The sequence below is a fragment of the Perognathus longimembris genome, chromosome 4 (genome assembly GCF_023159225.1).
Source record: "Perognathus longimembris pacificus isolate PPM17 chromosome 4, ASM2315922v1, whole genome shotgun sequence".
In the NCBI taxonomy this organism is placed as follows: domain Eukaryota; kingdom Metazoa; phylum Chordata; class Mammalia; order Rodentia; family Heteromyidae; genus Perognathus; species Perognathus longimembris.
In genome coordinates, this window is record NC_063164.1 from 55,500,988 (window position 1) to 55,521,081 (window position 20,094).

Sequence of the window (20,094 nt, forward strand, 5' to 3'; positions counted from 1 at the left end):
AGTAATTTTCATCTAGGGCTTTACATTGAAATAAGCTAGTTAAGTTTTTATCATTGATTTGAATTCATGATCTCATATGTTAACAGAAACTATCTGAGTGGAAATCAAAGTGTAATGATACTCCTAGGATTTGTCTTAATTTTAAAATGACTCCAACTCAAATAGGGGAGGAGATAAATATTAGTACTTAGTACTTAATATCTGAAGGTCAATAAAAGTAAATCTTCACAACAGAATCAGGACTTCTGTACTATTCTGGAAATCATTTGGAAAGGAGTATTTTCTTAAGTAGTTACCATTTCTGTTTTGAGAATGTCATTTCCATGTCCTTTGGAAGCTTCTTGTTCATTCATTTTCATATCCAGGCTGTGATGCATTACCTCCTGAAAATGAGTAAGCAAGCAAGTAAAACAGAAGATGAGACATAGGCTGCCAATCTGAAATTCAGGTTACAACTCATTTAATTAATGACTGAACTTATCTCTATACAGAATAATTTTAGTTCTACTGTATAATCTATATATTTCAAATGCTGTTAGATAATATTTTTGCCATATAGCTTGTGTTAAAAAAGTTTCTTTAATTAAAATTCACTTGATAAATGAATAATTGAATGACTGAAAAAAATAGTGATTTCCTCTAATTAATTCCATTATAACTTTCAATTTGCCAGAAATAAAAAACGGATGGAATGATGAACAATTTATTTCCTTAAGAAAGCGTATAAAATCATGTACATGTCCTATAATTTTGAGTTGAAAAGAATCAGATTTTTTATACTAATATTCCCAATCAAGTTGTATTGAAGGGAGTCATTAGTACTGTGATGGTGGGAACAATAATAAATGAAGATATCTGGCAGAAAAAAATACATAGGTGCAAATGACAAAATCTTTCCAAGTAAAGGGATACAATGAGATTATTCTATGTCTTCCATATTTAGACATAGAGAAATGGAAAGTACCAGTTAAGTAGACAGTCAAATAGCACAAGACAGTGAAATCCTGGCCAGAACCAAAATATTCCTTGTGGTGCACATGATCACTTCTACTGAAACATGTCTCTCTGCAAGCCGACCTGCCTGCTGCACAGTACTTACGTGTCATGTGACTTACAAAATGATATGGTTTTAGATTCGTTAACACTACAGAAATTGTTGTTGTTGTTTTCTTCCTCTCCATTTCCAATCTGAAGTTCTGACATCTCTGAGTTTACATTCTATTTGGCTAAGACAAAGCAGTGACTAGTCTTTTCATTTGGGGAATATACTTTTCAAGCTAACAGTTCCATCATTTCCCAACATTTAACACCATATTGTCAAAAACAAACAAACTTTCTGATACCCATAGCAATTTAAATTTCTGCCACCTGCCACCAACTGGCATACTTAAGGAATAGAGTTAAGTGACATGAATGTGAATAGGAAGAAAAAGAAATGTAGTTCTGTAGGTGCAGCACAGCTGATAAGCTTTTTTGTCATCCACAAAACTTAATTTCTATAGCTGTATTGAAAGTGTAAGACATTTTGACATTTGGAGTTTATTAACTATAAGTAAGTAAAATTGTCATGTATTTCAAAAGTTATAATTTTGGAGAGGCAAAAATTTTTAGTGTGAATTTTCTCAAGTGAAAAAAACCTGTGTATAAGCATAAAAATATTTGCATAAACAAACTTTCCTCATAGGAGACCATACACAAGCAGTAAAAATGTACATATATTTAGTTTATAGTTTGAAGTTTGTACTTCAGCTTTATATACTATTACCAAAATGGAATTGTAATTGGTACTTTAGTTTGAAAAGTTACCATTAATGAATCAACTTTACTGCCCCCTGGTTGCAATAATTGACATGACATTTGCCTTAAAATAATGTAAGGTTGGGCTGGGAATATGGCCTAGTGGCAAGAGCACTTGCCTCGTATACAGAAGACCTGGGTTCGATTCCCCAGCACCACATATATAGAAAATGGCCAGAAGTAGCACTGTGGCTCAAGTGGCAGAGTGCTAGCCTTGAGCAAAAGGAAGCCAGGGACAGTACTCAGACCCTGAGTTCAAGGCCCAGGACTGGCCACAAAATAAATAAATAAATAAAAAATAATGTAAGGTTTTGTTTCTGTCATTTATTCTGTTTCCAAGATGCATTTAGATTTCAAATCTGAATTTATTCCCAATTTTTGGTATCTATATAGAGTGTAGGATTTTGGAAAGCTTAGATCATTATAATACTGTCAGAACTCAAATTACACAAATAAGATATAATAAACAATGCTGGTCAGAACATTGCATATAAAGTCACAGGAAGTGATTCATGAAATTGGCTGTTGCAAATTACATCTAAGGTAGACCAAGCTTCAGGAGATAAAAATGCTGTTTTGTTCACAGGTGTATTAACTAGTAACCAGGAATGAATGATTGAGTACCAACTCCCTCCCACTGTACATTGTAATCTTGGGGAAAGCATTAACTCACACTTAAACCCATTATTCTCATCTCATGTAGGTATGTAAAAAAAGACAATTTTATGCTCTGATTTTGAGATCAAAGAGAGAAACTGCAGTACAATTATAGAAGAATACTGTGGTGTTTACATGGCTTGCATCAATCTGATATAGTTTCATACATTAGCGAAGTATATTACAAAGTATCTCTTGCTGGTATACACATCTAAGGATTTTTTTTCAGGAAACAAAATACCTCACATTTTGACTAATTTATCATTGTATTATCATTACAGAAAACAGCATTGTAAATTTTTACTAATAAAATTCAAACTTATTCCAACGAAATGAGTGAGGAAAAGGAAAAACTTTTAAAATTTGCCTCATTCTTATTGTGACTCTTTTAAGTATACTCAGTAGAAAATGTATAAGGAAAGATGCAGGATAGTAGATTCCTGTCTTACTGGTGTGGAAAAAATAGAAATTCACATTCAGTAATTCAACTATTTTACCCATAATTAATCTCATTCTTACTAAAACTACCAAGAGTTAGGGTGCATTAATATTAATGTCAACTTTCACAAACGGTCATAAAATGCAACACATTCTAGCTATTTTGGCAAAAATGTCAATGGGTTTAATGAGTGAAAGAATAATGAGTTCTTTTCTTTAAGTGAGGAGCATAAAAATTGAGTTTGATACATTGTTTTTGCCTTGATTTGCATATATTTAAATGAAAATGTTTTCTTTTGTATTAAGTTTTCTCTATTTTTAAAATTATATAATGACAGTTGTAATATCCAATTTGACATTCCTTGGTTTTGTGCTTCAGTTTTCCACACTCACTATACTCTTGAAGGCTTGACTCAAACATTATTTTGCTCCTTGGGACCATTCCTGAGTTTTCTTAGGGTTAGTATTTCTCCTCTTTCCTATGGTTGTCAGTACACATCTGTATTATTTGCCTATCAAATTGAAGAATATCTATCATCTATATGATAGATATTGTCTATATACCTGCTATCTATCTATGTCATGTTTACAAGTTACACCTATACTTATTATTATAGAGAGGCTCAGCTTAGTTTGATATGCCTTTGAGACAAGAGTTGTGAATGGACAAGGAAGGATCAGGAATTTTATACAAATTTATTGCATGTTTTTCTGAGAGATATGTAATTCAATTAGTTCTCCTTCTTTGTTTATTAAAACAGGTTTTGGTCATAATTTACTACAGAGATCAAATATCATTTTTAATGTAAGTACTTAGTTTATGTCCCTTTCAAAAGGGACATTTCTGACTAAGCAATGACAGCTTCAGCTTCTAGAACTCTGATTATCCTCTTCCTCTCTAAAAGTATTATTTCTCGAACCAAAGTGCCAAAGTCTAAAAGGACTGAAGTTTCATTAAAAAATAATACATTAGCAATAAGTTCTCAACTGGGTCATCAAATGTATTAGTTATATAAATAACAAAATTTATTTGACAAACACAAAATGCAGCCTACATAAAAATGTTTAATTTGCAATAAATAAGAAACTTTTCCTAGAGGGTTTTATGTAGATATATGTTAGCGATATATTTGTACATAATATTTCAACTCAACCTAGATGAAAGAACCTTAAAATCAAAGGAAAACTAGGATATAAATAAGTACAAAAGTACATTAGAAGAGGCTAGAATTTTAAGAGCAGTAAAATTCAGCATAAATAGTTTGAAAAGGAAATGAAGATATATAGAAAAAGATAGCCAGAGGAAAGAAGCTTCTTATGTTAATTAACAGAAACCAAGATAGGGAAATACAGTAATTCTTCCTGTCTCTTAGCAATAATTGATTTCTGTGTCTTGAATATGCTATTTAAGGCTATTTAAATACCCCCTGAGCCACAGCCCTCTTTAACCCAGAACATCTGACCTATTTAAGTTCTCATATATTTGATCTAAACCATTCCATAAGTTTCTTAATTTATCTTCTTCCATCCAGCACTAACTTCCTTTATTTCAATTCTTAGAGTCACAATAATCTTTCTTAAAGGCATATCTATTCATCATACTCCCTTGTTCAAATTTCTTCAATGGTTCTTGATGGCCTGAAAATAAGGGAAGAATTCTTTAACATGGCATATCATTTCTCTATTATCTGTCCTCTGCCTCCACCTCCACCTTTATGCTTCCATTATTCTTCACTATATTCACAAATGTGTCACATTCTCTTACCTTTTGCATAAGTTGTACTTTTGCCTAGAAAATCTTCTCATATGAATGAAACATCATTTCAAACCTTAGATGAAGCAGTCTCCTCCTTCAGATGTACCTATTGACTATACTTCACCCAGACTAAAGTTTATCACAACTTTATCATTTTCCTGTGAACCTCCTTAATGTTTTCTACCGTAGCATGCATCACATTGCATTTGTAATTACTTGTTATTTTTCTGTTGTTCTGATAGAATGAGCTTCTTAAGGGCAAAACAATGTCATATTCTTCAATGAATTCTTTGCGCCTGCCATAGTACTTAATGATTACCAACCTAATAAAAAATTTAAAAAAGAAATATAAGAGATCGGTCAGCCTTCCTTGGTTTCACTTTTCTCATTTTCCTTGAGAAGATTAAATAGATCTTTTGTATGTATGCTTCTTTTTGAAAAACAACAGCAGAACAAGAGCAAAGTTGAAATGACAAGTACTATCTCAGAAGGTCATTCTGGGGATGAACTTTATAATATGTTAAAACTGGGCACATTACTGCTATTTTTATGTTTGTTATCATTACTAATTTGTTGCAAACTTATTTGTGTCAGATATTTTCCTAATGTTTTAGGAATCAGTAGTAAAAGATGCACAGATATCAACAGTGGATCACAGTAGTTTGAGGCCACATCAATGAAATATACTAGAGAATAAAATTATATTATACAAACGTTTATCCAATTGACCACAAACCAGGCCACACTGAAGCCACCAGTGCAACCATGTTCGTTGCAGAATTGTTTACCATAACCAAGACATGAAATGAATCCAGATGCTTCTCAGTGGATGAATGGATCAAGAAAAATGTAGTTTATATGCACAATAGAATTCTATGCTTCTATCAGAAAAAAATGACATTTCTCCATTAGTAAGGAAATAGAAAAATGTGAAAAAATACATTAAGTGAAGTAAGACAGATCCAAAGAAAACTTTAGTTGCATGGTTTCCCTCAGTTGTAATACTTAGTAAAATCTACAAGTAAACTCAATGGATAGTGGGAGGCAAAATATTACACGTGGATACGGTAAATTAAACAGGACTCTAAACATTCATCCAGTGAGACAAAAGGAGGATATTATTAGAAGAGGATTGCAAGGGCTCAATAGTTATGTCCAATAATCATATAAAACTATGCTTATTGAAATTACTCCAAGAAATGAAAACAAGAGGTGTTTCAATTTTACTTTTTGTTTTTTACTCTGTTTTTCCCTTTGTCACTGTTTTCTGTACCCTTTGTCTTGTATGTAAACTTATCTGATTTGGAGAGGGGAGGGGGAGCACAGAATGGTGGACAAAGGGTGAACTAATTCAGCAGTGATACTAACTTGACACTATGTTGGAAATGAATGCATAGCTTGGAGGAAGGAGGTTGAGAAGAAAAAAACTGGGAGAAAATGAGGGAAGGAGTGACATTGTTCAAAATGAAATGTACTCAACCTTACTTATATAACTGTAACTCCTCTGTATATAAACTTAACAATTTTTTAAATTCCATTATAGAATTAAACTCAGATTTTTATCATTGAAAGAAAATCCATTAATTCATACAAGTTTCTCCACCAGAGAAGTAATGAATCTGAGGAATTTACCACAGAGAGAGAGAATTGCATTATGATGATCATTCCATGCCCTGTTCTGACATGGTCGGCAATGAAGTAGTCTCAGCTCATTGTTCATTGCTAAAAACAGTAGATGAACACATTTTTTGCTATGTCTGGTTAAAAACTTAGACTAGAGTGCTAAAGAATAGTCCCAGAAAAGGCTGCTGGAAGAAGTAATATCCTTGTTATGTGACATTGTTATTTATTCAGAAGCTGAAAAAAATGAAGGATGTTTCAAACATGTCTCTACCACACTGTAGTACAAAGGAAAGAAACTCAGTGCCTCTTCCTTTTCTTAAGTCTTGTATTTTTCCAGTATTTCTAGCACCATAATTTGTTTGTAATTATGCAAATTAATCACTAACTGAAGAATAGACAAGTTTGAATCAATCCAATCATTTTCAAAGATTCATGAGGATAGGATTATTTTGAGAAATATGGAACAAGCAGAAAGAGCTAATAATATCTTCTGATGTCAAATACAGACAGAAAACGCTATTTTCATAAAAGTAACTGTGAAAAAACCATTTTGCAGATTTCATATTTTACAGACATAATGATTCTACAATATTAATTGTTTCTTTTGTTGTCTTATTTTCCTTGTTTCTCACAAAATACCAAAATCTGAGAACTGGTATTTATTTGAATTGCAATTTAATCATACAAATTTAAATACAGTATGTTTAACTGACATGTAAGAAAGTTTATACTTTAGAATTATGTCTGATGTGATCTACCAAAGATCAAGGTTTTGTTAGTATGAGACTCTGGATGGAAGAATGAGGGGAAAAAAACCACACAAAACATTACTTCTATTTCACCTTGTCCTAAATTCCCACTTCCTCTTATAAAGTATATAAGCCTCCATTATGAACAAAAAACTGATCTCACTTCTTTCTCAGAATCAAATATTTTTGAGATCACTGTACAAGGGTTGAGGGGCTGCTGTGCTGTCATGGTATGCCTTGGGTAAAGAACTCAGTTATCACTGCCCTCAATGGCCCAGCTCTGTGATGAGAACACACCACTCCTTCATTCCTACAGCAATCCCAACTCATTTTACTTTCAAGAATTGAAGGATATAAATGTAAATGCACTTGTCTTCTCAAAATGAAATTGAAAATGTGTATAAGAACAAATAGGTCTGTAGAAACAGCAGGCACACAATGCCATTAAGAATAAAAGGAGCTCTTGTAGAGGAAACATTGCTCTTGCAAATTCTATCTGGGAAGATGAATGATGAACTGTAGAAAAAAAAGAAGTAAGATTTTTTTTTGTAACCCAATCCTATTTAGGTATATTTGTATCATCCACTGAAGCTTTGGCTTCCTATAATCAGGTCTAGGGCGTCATCCATATGTTAATATTCTGAAACCTCAGGGACTCAAGTGCCAGGAAAATTAGTTCAATTAATTATTTGCTTCAAAACGTCAAAGGGATTGACTCAGTGTACAGTCAATATACAGACTAAGTACAGTCTGTATAACACCAGGAGATGATGCATTCTGTCTGTGTCTGCAAAGTGTGGGTGGGAATGAATTTGCCCTTTATATTAACTGACTGAAATGGCCTGCAGTGTTTGTTCTACAGGCGAGGGAGGAGACATACCCTCTATTCAACACAAGGATAACATATATATCACAGGTTCTGTGGCCAGGATTGAAAATGGCAAATTCCAAGTGACTGTAGTTGAGACCGTACAGTTACACCTCAGAAGACAGTTAGCAATTACCATCAATTTCATCTGGGGACAACAGAGGTTACTGGCTATTATATGGCTATAAAGTAATGTGATTATTGTTTTGTTAGCAGACACTAGAAGACAATCTTTATATTTTATCTTCTTGTATCTCAGAGAAAGACAACATATTGTTTTAGTTATGTCAATATCTGAATGTTGATGGACACTATATATTAGATTAATTATGTTTTTGATTTATAATTAAGTATAGAACTCTGTATTTTCCAAAGCAATATCAGTGGTATACTAATGTCAAAAGTCGGGGCTGGGGATATGGCCTAGTGGCAAGAGTGCTTGCCTTGTATACATGAAGCCCTGGACTCAATTCCTCAGCGTCACATATACAGAAAATGGTCAGAAGTGGCTCTGTGGCTCAAGTGGTAGAGTGCTAACCTTGAACAGAAAGAAGCCAGGGACAGTGCTCAGGCCCGGAGTCCAAGCCCCAGGACCAGCCAAAAAAAAAAAAGTATACAGTCAACTGACATTAATTGTAGAGGTTGTATAAGTCCATGAAGACAAATTTCTAAAAAGACCACAACATAGAATAAGGGGTATATTTTAAATAATTACTGGAATATCAGTCTAACAAACTGAAGAAAAAGTTTGTTCTAATGGTTTAATTTCATATTTTAACATGCCTGTAATTCATAACATTCTATTATTTAGCTTATTTTTAATATAATAATATATCATTTATAAAATACCACTATTTCAGTTATGTGACTAGAGAACAGAAGACGCTGTTTGAAAGTAAATGTACTCCTTACCTGACTAATGTAATTGTAATCCTTCTGTACATCACCTCTATAATAACAATAAAGTAAGTTAATTATTAAAACCCCACTATTCCAATGTGGTTTCCTGTGAATAAAAATGTTGACTGAATTTGGAGTAGCCAACAAATTAGTTCTTGGGCTGATTGATGCTATGATTTTCACCAAGGTCCCTGAAGGCCCTGTCTTCTTTGCATTCTCCAGAACGATAAGTTCTATTCTTTGGCTGCAATAAATATGAACACAGGAGCAGAAAGACCTATCTTTCTGAAAGGATGTGGATGTGATGTGAATGTGATAAGTTTCAGATTAGATATGAAAAGTGGGGTGGGGGGGAACTCAAATAACAAATCTTGGGTACCCGACCCAGCTCTTACTGGAATCACAAGGAGAGCTTTAGCATTGTTGACTTCTGATTATACTCCATCGAATTTCATCAGAACTAGTCAAGGTATCCATGGAAATTCCAGTCCATGTGGAAGAGGGCTTTGATACAGCAAGTTTCCACTGAAACTTCATGACCTAGCCAAACAGGGAGGATGATCTGCTTCTAAATCCTTATACTGTCAGGGAAGGCTTGGGAGGTGATGTGTCACACAATTTGAAAAGATGTTCCTTTTCAGCTCTGAGAGTTGTGGGAGCCAGCAGACAGAGGGCATCCATTGAAAACCATTGTCCCTGCAACCCTGGGGACCAAGTACAAAGAAGCTGGAGTCAAGCGGGGAGAGGAAGGGGGGCCGTTCTGTGAGGAGTATGGGGCAGACATGATTTTAGACCAAATAGCTGATTAGAGTTATGCAGCCATTAGAGAAGAAGGAAAAACTAGTGAAAGTCACACTTTCATCCTGTGAAATACAAATCCTCATGTGCTCTCCTTTCGTTTTATGCTTTTGCTTTCTCTGTACTATGTCTAGACATTTGTAAATGCAGTTAATATATTTCACAACTCCAATAAGGTAAGGTACTTAGGTTATCCTTCTATAGATTCCATTTCTACAAAGAAATGTGGGATGCAACCATGACAAATAGAACTATTTGGGTGTAGGGAGGAGGCAAGGACTCACAGCAGGAGAGTGAGTACTGGCCAGAGATGAAGAGATTAAACAAGAGAGCTCTGAGCATTTCTGGCAGGCAGCAATGAACAGAATATCACAAGTATGGTAAAAGACAGATATGAATGCAAGGGTACAGAAAAACTTAATTTATGAGATATAAACCTACAAATTCATAATTGGATCAAGGTTTGTATTTTTCACTTAAAAGGCCATCAAAAGGATAACCAAGTTATACTTATTTACAGGGCAAAGTTGGTTTGCTGTATGGCATACTCAAGAACTGGGATGAGTCATGGAGATCAAATTGAATTTTGCATACAGCAGCTCCTGCAGGTATGGCCCATATGTGTATTATAGACGGTAATTGATGGAGGCCATTGTGCTTTATTTGGCAAACTTCTGGCCTTCTGATTTGGAGTTGGCCTTAAACAGTGAATCTGATTTTGTTCTTTCCACCATTCAACCCTAAGAATGAAAATTAACTGCGGAAAATAAGCAAATTACAGGACTAGATATGGAAGAGAAAGCAATAAAGTTTTGACATTAGAGTTTTACTCTTACTAGTGTAAGCCCGTTATATTTAGTGTTTCTATGAGCCCCATTTGTTTTCTTCTTGAGGACAGAGCTATGCTGTTTCTATGTTCACCTGAGACCAAGTGGAGACTCACCGTTGTGACTGAACTTAGGAAAGGCTGTGGTGTAACCTCTGGCTATATAGAGGGAAATGGGAAAATTTCCTAACCTCCATCAGATTAAGACAGTTCACTGGCAAACAGATTTTGTTAGTCACTGCTATGCACGCTGGGCAAACATTTGTTACATTTTACCCAAATACTTGTATCTTCATTGTTCTAAATCCACCAAACATAATATGTGAGGTAGAAGTAGTTTGTTTGCTTTATAAATTGTTTTCTTCTGCTTCTATACACTAAATAAAATGTGCTGAGAATTCACAGTGCCCAATGTGCTAGTAGAAGTAGAAAAAACATTATTTCCCCAACTCTTCTTTTTTTTACTTAAGTAAGGTACTAACCCCTTTCTCTTCTGCTTGAATCAATTTGTACACTTATTATATTATTTTCTACTTGATACATCTTATAACAATAGTATAAATAAAGCAATCATCAAAAGCCAATGCTACATATTCTTGGTGATATTTTGGGGTGGGGTATACCTGTGGAGAGGGACTTCATGCAGATTGCCTTCTTCAGCCTACTGAGAAGTCCAACTTGTTAGCATTTCCCTAGCCTCAGGTCCTCAGCTCCTCCCACTAGCCCCCAGATCCACCCATACCAATGAGCCACTCCTACTCACTACCTACCTACTTCCTCTTTACTCCCAGAGAGAGAAGCTGCCACCTGGATAAGGTGCCAACGCCATGTAGCTCCCTCTCCTGTGGGAACTATGGCCCCACTAATAAACATCCTTATGAACCTTCTTCTCCTGTCTGTGATTATCTCCACATGGTCCCCTGGGATGGCCAGGACATATCCTTTCATTGGTGCCGAACCCAGGATCCGATTTTCTGATTTACCATAGGATCACAGGGCTGTGGCTTCAGAGCCACACAAAAGAGAACAGAAAAAATCTTGGCGCCAAGTTCTGAGCCCCACTCCAGGTGACCATAGCATCCAAGCTTGATCCTGGACACAGCAACTGGGGTGACGACCTCACTGCTGATTGTTTTCTACATTTCAGCTGACCAGAGTAATACTGAGGACTCTGGGTATTTAACTCCTCAGCTCTGCTAATCACTTACCATGGGAGGGGCACAATCTAAAAGCTGCTCAAGTTTGAGCCCAATCTTACAAATCTGGAATATTTTACAGTACTTAAATAACTTCTATGAGCGCTTGGGAAGATGGAGTTCTCTCTCTCTCTCTCCCTCTCTCTCTCTCTCTCTCTCTCTCTCTCTCTTTCTGCCTCTCTCTAAACTCTGCCTGCCTGCCTGTGACATAGGATGGGCTGGTACTAGCTTCCAAAGGTACAAATATTTGTTTAACATCTGCTTTGAAAGACACAAAGAAAGGTTTTCTGTTCTTGTTATTGATGTTTGTTAAGCTTGGAGATTCGGTTAAATTCTGCTTGTTGTTGGCTAAATCCTAAGTTTTCTCTAGCATTGACCACGTGGTGGACAATAGAATTGATTTTAGTAAGTGCCATCTTGGTTCCATCAAGGTTCCAAAAAGAACTTTTGGAAGTGGAAGCCCACCCATCCCACAGGTAATGGGCGTGCCAAATTCCTCAAGGCAGGGAAGGGATGTGGAGACTCAAGCTCCCAGTAATCCTGCCTTCCACCCTGAACTCCTTATCTGTGGCCTTGCAATTCAAAGGCCTGGGGGTGAAGGTGTCTTGCTGTCAGCCTGCTAAGGCTCTGACCAGCTCCACTGCCTTTACACCGTGCCATGTGTCTGTGTTCTGTTCCTGTCCTGTCTCCGATCTCCTGGACCTTCTCTGGTCATAGCATCCCACTTGAGCTCCCCATTGGAGCTGAACTGGTTGCTCAAAATGTGGATTCTCCATTTCCTTGCCGGATAATCTGAAAATTTTTGTTTGCTGGAAAAGTTTTTGTTTTTTAACTGACCATGTGGTTCTAAAATATGGGCAAAATAATATTATTTTGCCACTGGAATTCCAGAAAACTTACATGGCCAATTAAAAAAATATATATAAGCGCACCCCAAAGCTTGTGCACAACTGTCTGTATGTCTGTTTCTCTGTCTGTCTGTTGGTAAAACATGTAAAAACTGGCATCATGGTTTCAAAAGTACTTGCTTTTGACCACTATTTTAACTTACTTTACGTCTTGTGTTAAACTGATCTTTGCAGCCTGTGGGTGGAGTCACAGTGAATAGCCTGCAGGCAATCCTGACTCCTATCAGCAGACTCCAAGCCAAAAGAAAAAAAAACTGGTTCAGCCACTCTGGCAAGCAGTTTGGAGATTCCTCAGAAGGCTAAATATAGAACTCCCCTATGACCCAGCAGCCTCACTTTTGGATATCTATCCAAAAGACCACAAACAAAATCACAGTAATGCCACCAGCACAACAATGTTCATCGCAGCACAATTTGTCATAGTGAGAATCTGGAACCAACCCAGATGCCCCTCAGTAGACGAATGGATCAGGAAAATGTGGTACATATACACAATGGAATTTTATTCCTCTATCAGAATGAATGACATTGTCCCATTTGTAAGGAAATGGAAGGACTTGGAAAAAATTATACTAAGTGAAGTGAGCCAGACCCAAAGAAACATGGACTCTATGGGAATAATTAGTACAGGTTTAGGCAAGTCATAGCAGAGCATCACAAGGACCAATAGCTATACCCTTATGAACACATAAGATGATGCTAAGTGAAATGAACTCCATGTTATGGAAACACTTGTTATAACACAGTTGTAACTACTTTCAACGACCCATGTGTATCTGTAGCATCTATTTATTTATTTATTTTTTTTTTTTGGCCAGTCCTGGGCCTTGAACTCAGGGCCTGAGCACTGTCCCTGGCTTCTTCCCGCTCAAGGCTAGCACTCTGCCACTTGAGCCACAGCGCCGCTTCTGGCCATTTTCTGTATATGTGGTGCTGGGGAATTGAACCTAGGGCCTCGTGTATCCGAGGCAGGCACTCTTGCCACTAGGCTATATCCCCAGCCCTGTAGCATCTATTATTGATGATGTTCTTGTATCACCTTCCTGTGGTTGTACCTACACTATCTCTGTAATCTTATCTGAGTATATTGGAAACCGTGTATACTGGTATTGGAACTAGGAAATTGAAAGGGAATACCAAAATTGAGAGACACAGGGTTAAAAAAAAAAAAAAGACAAACAACTACAAAAGCAATACTTGCAAAACTGTTTGGTGTAAGTGAACTGAACACCTCAGGGGGGGAAAGGGAAAGGAGGAGGGGAGAGGGGGGTATGAGGGACAAGGTAACAAACAGTACAAGAAATGTTTCCAATGCCTAACGTATGAAAATGTAACCTCTCTGTGCATCAGTTTGATAATAAAAAATTGAAAAAACAAACAAACAAAAAATAAACCCAAACTGATCATGTTTGGGTGCAAGCAAATATGTCTAAGAAATACTCCAAAAGGTTCAAATACACAGCACATGGTACAACTACAATGATGTAAAACAAGTGTGGTATTCTTTATGTCCATCTATGCTAAAAGTCAAGTGTAGATCTGATCCTGACAATTCTTTGGTATAGACTAAGATTTTGCTTCTCCATTTTTCTCTCTTGTGCTCTCATAAATTCTTTAAGATCAAGGGACCAGAGTCATTTTGGAACAAGTATGCAAACGTGGCTGCTGCCCTCGATTTTCCTTACCCAGGATTAATATTTTGCTTTATAGGATGCAGGTTGACATGTGTGCTAGCTGCGTGGACTATGGTGGTCCGTGGCTACAGGAAGCTGCGTCCACAGTCTGCTCCCAAACTGCCTGGTTTCACTATTGATTCCTTATGCTCTCTCTCTTGCATGGAAAACTGCTCAGGGAATCTAGGAGTCACTGGTGGTCTTCCTGTGAAGATTTTGACAGGCCCAGAGTGCTCCTGCCCTGGTTCTGAACCCCCCACCCCAGATTAGAGTTGGGCTTATAGCAGACCTATCATGACAGAGTTGCAACTGAGACTTACTCCAAGGTTAAAAGCACCAGAGTTGTGTTTGGTGGCCACAGGGTTGCATTGGGGTAACATTGGTGTCTTCCCTCTCCATGTCTCAGAAACTGTGTGCATTTTGTGACTAGGAAGATGGTTAAAAGCCCAAGCCCTCTAGATTTCAAATGTCTTTAACCAGTCTGTGTAGAAATTTGCAGGCAACCCAGCAGGAGGTATGACAATCTATTCAGGGGACTCTGAGAGATGCCACTACAGCCTGCCCAGATCCAACCTATCTCTCATGCTTGTCTCCATCACACATGTCTAACAAGGTCTGCTGATTTGTGATGGAAGACATAGCTACTTCAGATCCACTGAAGCTGAGACTTTTACGTTGTGCTAACCCTTTGCCCTCTTGATTGTTATTCATTTGTGTTGTCTTCCACCTGCCGGTAAGGTTAAATGATATGATTTGATTTGATGACACATGGGTCTCATTCAGTCTGCTGTTCTCTAAGTGTTACAGCAGAACTCTGGCAAGTATTTGTTGGTCAATTCTCAACAAGTTACAGGTAAGCACTACTCCTATTGTTCTCCTGTTGCTTTAATTGGAAATAAAAGGGGCTTTTATGGCTAAGATTCCTTGGATTGCAGTTCGAAACCAGCCCAGGCAGGAAAAAAATATCCCTTGAAAACTCCATCTCCCAACTAACCAGCAAAGAGCCAGACTGGAAGCTTGGCTCAAGAGAACCAGCCAAATGCTGAAAGCAGCACCGTGTGTGGCTCAAGTGGTAGAGCACCAGCCTCAAGCTGAAGTGCTCAGGGACAGTGCCCAGGCCTTGAGTTCAAACCCTGTGAATGCCAACTGGGACAAGCTATCCGAGCAATGAGCACCTAGACCTTCAGGATGAGGTCAATCCTGACAACGAGGAACCATGGAGAGGAGTAAGAGGAGATGAAGTCTCATCTTAAATGGAGTCAATTTAAACTTGCCCTTTCAAAACTAATCAGAGCCAGGAGATAAGAGGAATAGTTGTTTACCCCACCTAATGTCCATACCTGTCCATTTTCCATCTGGACAGAAACTTGCATTCTTGCCTTTGTTACCTGCTATTTGTGTGTGTGTGTGTGTGTGTGTGTGTGTGTGTGTGTGTTTGCCTCTGACTCGGTACTTCCAACCAGTCCACTATCCCTAAAGACTTCCTTCCTGCCCCCAGTCCAATTATAACTCCTTCCTTGTAATGGGCCACAATTGGGCTTATGTTCCAAATGGAACTTTTCTGGCTTGTGCCCAGGGTGTGTTCTCCCATGTCTTTCAGGTTAACTGGTCCTGTGAACTTGTCAGCCTTTTGCCTGACATTTTCAAAATCTCTTTTAACAGGATAACATCCCTCACCCAGGATGCCACCTGGGAACTTGCAGTTCAAGGCCATCCTCTTACTATACTGCTCTTCCCAGAGCAGATCTGGACCCTGGAGACCCCAGCCCCAGTGACTCCTTGATGTACCCAAGCTGCAGGAGGTAGCCAGAGGAGACCATGACACCCACTGGCCCTGATAACCATTCTCGTGGAAATGAGGACTTCTACCAACCAAACTGTCAAACAAATACTTCTTGGATGGTACCAAATGACAAATCAGGGACCCCTGACTACTTTGCCCCTTTACAGCAGGAAGTAGTTCCAGAAGAAACAACTTCTGCCCATACTCCCAGCCTGGTACCCCTCCTCTGTTATTAATAAACAACAAATGGGGGAATGTTCGCATTTCCCTAGCCTCAGGTCCTCAGCTCCTCCCACTAGCCCCCAGATCCACCCATACCTAATGAGCCACTCCTACTCACTACCTACCTACTTCCCCTTTACCCCCAGAGAGAGAGAAGCTGCCACTAGGATAAGGTGCAGATGCCATGTAGCTCCCTCTCCCGTGGGAACTATGGCCCACTAAAAAACCTTATGAACCTTCTTCTCTTGTCTGTGATCATCTCTGCATGGTCCCCTGGGATGGCTGGGACATATCCTTTTACATCTCATCCTCTTCTATCATACATGACATTACATACATGTTATTTGAAAGAGTACTTGGCATTTTCATTGAAAAAAATGCACTTACCAGAGCTACTAACTACTCTACAACACATGCCCAAAGTATATGCAAGAAACTCATTTTAAGCCTATTTCTACTTATTTACCTCACTCCTGAGAAAGTATTGCCTGTGAGACCTAAAGAAAGAATTGAAGAGAATACTATGGTGTGAGGAACTTTCATTGTTTTTTCACAAAGACTAAATAGTTGGTGAATCTTATCCTAATTATAGAATTATTACAACTTGATTATCTCTTTGTTGGCTTTAATGCAACACTTACTAATGACCATAGCCCATGTTTACTGAGCAACTAGTATGTATGTATAAGCATAGGTAATAGTATGTCTAGGTATAGGTAAGAGATTTAGAAGGAATTACAACATGTTGTTCCCCTGCTGTTACTAGTGCTCTCCCTTATTGTTTTTGCTCCAGGCTGGCACTCTACAACCTGAGCCACAGCTCCAGTCATTGCTTTTTTTGGTAGTTAATTGGAGATAAGGAGTCTCGCCCAGGCAAACTTTGAGCCACAATTTTCTGATGTCAGCTTCCTGAGTACCTTGGATTCTCCATCAGCCACCATCTGGTGCCTGGCTCAGGAAGTCTTGTCTTTTTATTCTTGACATGACTGTATTACATTGTCCCACTGTGTGCGAAATGGTAGATGATGAGGCATTTTATTTTTATCCCCTTCAAAAATTCACCTACAGTTTAGTTGCCATCGTAATGGTTTGGGGAATGGGACCTTTCAGAAGTAGATCATAAGGTTCCCACTCATATAAATGAGTTTTCTTCATTCCCTTATATGCTTGTTTCTCTCTCTCTCTCTCTCTCTCCCCCTCCCTCCCTCCCTCCTTCCCTCTGTCTCTGTCATCTCTGTTTCTCTCTCTGTCTCCCTGTCTCTCTGTCTCTCTCTGTCTCTCTCTCTCCCTCTGTCTCTCTCCTCTCTCTCCTCCCCCCTCACCCACATTGGTTCTCTTGTTGTCTGCATATCATATTGTGGTGAAAGAGACTTTCCAGACATTGATGCTGGAATTTTGTTTTTGTTTTTGGTACTGAGTCTGGAAACAAGGACATTACACTTGCTAGGCAAGCACTTAGCCACTGAGCTACATCCCAGCCCTCTGGAATTCTTCCCCCCGCCCCCTCCACCTGGAATTCTTAACCTCCCTCATTGCTAGTGAGTAATTTTCTAATTTTTGTAAATTTCTAATGGTTACAAATTACTCAGTCTATGATATTCTCATAATAACAGAACCCAGACTGTGATAAATGGCTCATTCCCCATTAGAACATAGATAGTCAGTTTCTGGGGTTAAAGGCCTATTCAATACTCAAGTCTGATTTATTTTGATTCTTGGAAGTCATAATGATCATTGAAGCACAATCCACATAATTAAAAGACAATAAAATACACACTTGGTCAGAACCTTGTGTGTGGACAGAGATTTAGTTCAGGTTGGAGCTGTTAGTGGCAATTTAGGACCTTGAAAATTTCTATATTTGGCAGACACTAAAGGTAATTTTAAAGCACATATGACAAACACTGCTGCCATTTGGATGGACATTGAGGTGATAAAAATACATATAGTTTGCTAGAAAATAATTACAGGTCACCTTTGAAGAATCTGAAATATACACATGTCAGATAATGTCTGTCACAAGCTGCCAAAAAGGTTTTCCATGGAGTTGAAATTGTTCACAGATAGTTCCTAATCTACCTAATCTTTCAGACTCCACATGTTCATGTTGGGATTTGTGCCATGGCAGAAATAGATTGAAAGAGGCACCCTGTCTCCCCGGAGATCTGAGTTGGCAGCAGGGTAAAGGTCAGGGATGCTTTTTTCTCTTGACATGGATTCAGTGCAGAAACTTCACATCAAAATAGTATTCTATGCCCTGGATTACACTAATTACTTCCAAAATATTTGAAACTCTAACTGTGCTATCATTTTTCTTCTTCTTTTTTCTTTTCTTTTCTTCTTTTTTTTTTTTTTTTTTTTTTGCCAGTCCTGGGGCTTGAACTCAGGGCCTGACGACTGTCCCTGGCTTCTCTTCACTCAAGGCGAGCACTCTACCTCTTGAGCCAAAGTGTTCCTTCTGGCTTTTTCTATATATGTGGTGCTGAGGAATTGAAACCAAGGCTTCATGTTTATGAGGCAAGCACTCTACCACTGGTCTGTGCTTTCCTTCTCGAGCAACTTAAAGAGAAAAAAAAATTGGACCAAAAGTTGAGGTTTCCAGGGCTCTATAATTAACATAATTATAAATCCTCAGTGCTGCATAAAAATTGGCAAGATAAATAAAGAGGAAATTCACATAAAATAATGAGAGCTAAACCTGGAAAGTTATAGAATGTTACAGGATCCAAAGTTTGTTTTTGGAGTTTGGAAATATTTGAAAAGTGGGTTCTGGGAACATTGCTACTTTGATAATAGAACAATTATTGAGTTATACTCATAAAGTAAGTGAATTTTATTATACAAACGATATTTTTATAAACTGTTAAATATGGAAAGGAAGAGAGAGGAAGGAAACTAAAATGTTAGAAATCATAGAAAGAACATATGAAGGGAACTCAGGTTCACATTCACAACACATGTATTCTAACATCAGCTCCAGTAAAATTTTGAGATATTCATTTGATGTCGAGAGAATGGATTATTTAGAATGTTCCTTTGAAACCTAACATGCTAAATGAATGATGAAATGAAACAATATCCTTCTTTAAGCCATCCCTTGCAGTCTAGCATTGGAGGTTGACCCATTTTCACTGGTATAGAACACTAAACACTCCATCGTAAAATACAAAACAAAACTGACAATTTATGTCAAATGAAATATCAACAGGAGATATACCTGTTTGTAATGCTTGAGAAAGGGCTGGGCATCTGGGAGTCCTTTACACCCAATTGGGTGAGTCTATAATAGTGATATTAATCACTGTTAGTACCAACTAGTAGGTGATCCAATCCAAATTCCCTGCCCTATTTAGGAAGTATAATTCACCCTACCACCTCTCCACCTCCCCAGGGACCCAGAATGGCTACCTTGTCCAATTTTCATAGTGATCCTTTGCAAACCCATAGTGTTACTGCTGTTAGATCACAAAATCATAAGGCATGAAATGGGACATCATCTTGTTTAAAATGTCTCGAGTAAGTGGATGTTTCCATGTCTTCCTGCAGCTCCTTTTCTATTTCAGACTCCCTTTTCATCAGGGACAAAGCACTCTAATCCATGATAAACAGACGGAACCTTTAATCTTGGGAGATAGCTTAATTTTTAAAACTTGTTTATGCCAATCGCTGATCTCCAAACTGTTACCAAATGACCCCAAAACATCTGATTTTATTACATTATGAAGGAGAGAAGCAGAGATTATTATACCTTATGAATTATTTTCTAAATGTAAAAACAAATACATATTGTCAGGAATCCAACACAATTTTTCTTTGCTGTAATTGAACTCTATTTTCACACTAATACTAATTACTCTGTGTCCACAAAATAAATGTGCTTTGGGTACTGTGTAGGATCAG

At 37.7% G+C, this 20,094-nt stretch overlaps 1 protein-coding gene across 2 annotated transcripts in view; it reads right to left on the minus strand.

Annotated features, from left to right (window-relative positions):
• Xirp2 (xin actin binding repeat containing 2) overlaps positions 1 to 20,094 on the minus strand; it is a 69,867-nt gene that overhangs the window by 19,277 nt on the left and 30,496 nt on the right. For both annotated transcript variants that reach the window (XM_048345295.1, XM_048345294.1), the window contains exon 4: positions 297 to 383. In XM_048345295.1, coding sequence (XP_048201252.1) covers positions 297 to 383 — 87 coding nt within the window. The remainder of the gene's footprint in view (positions 1 to 296; positions 384 to 20,094) is intronic.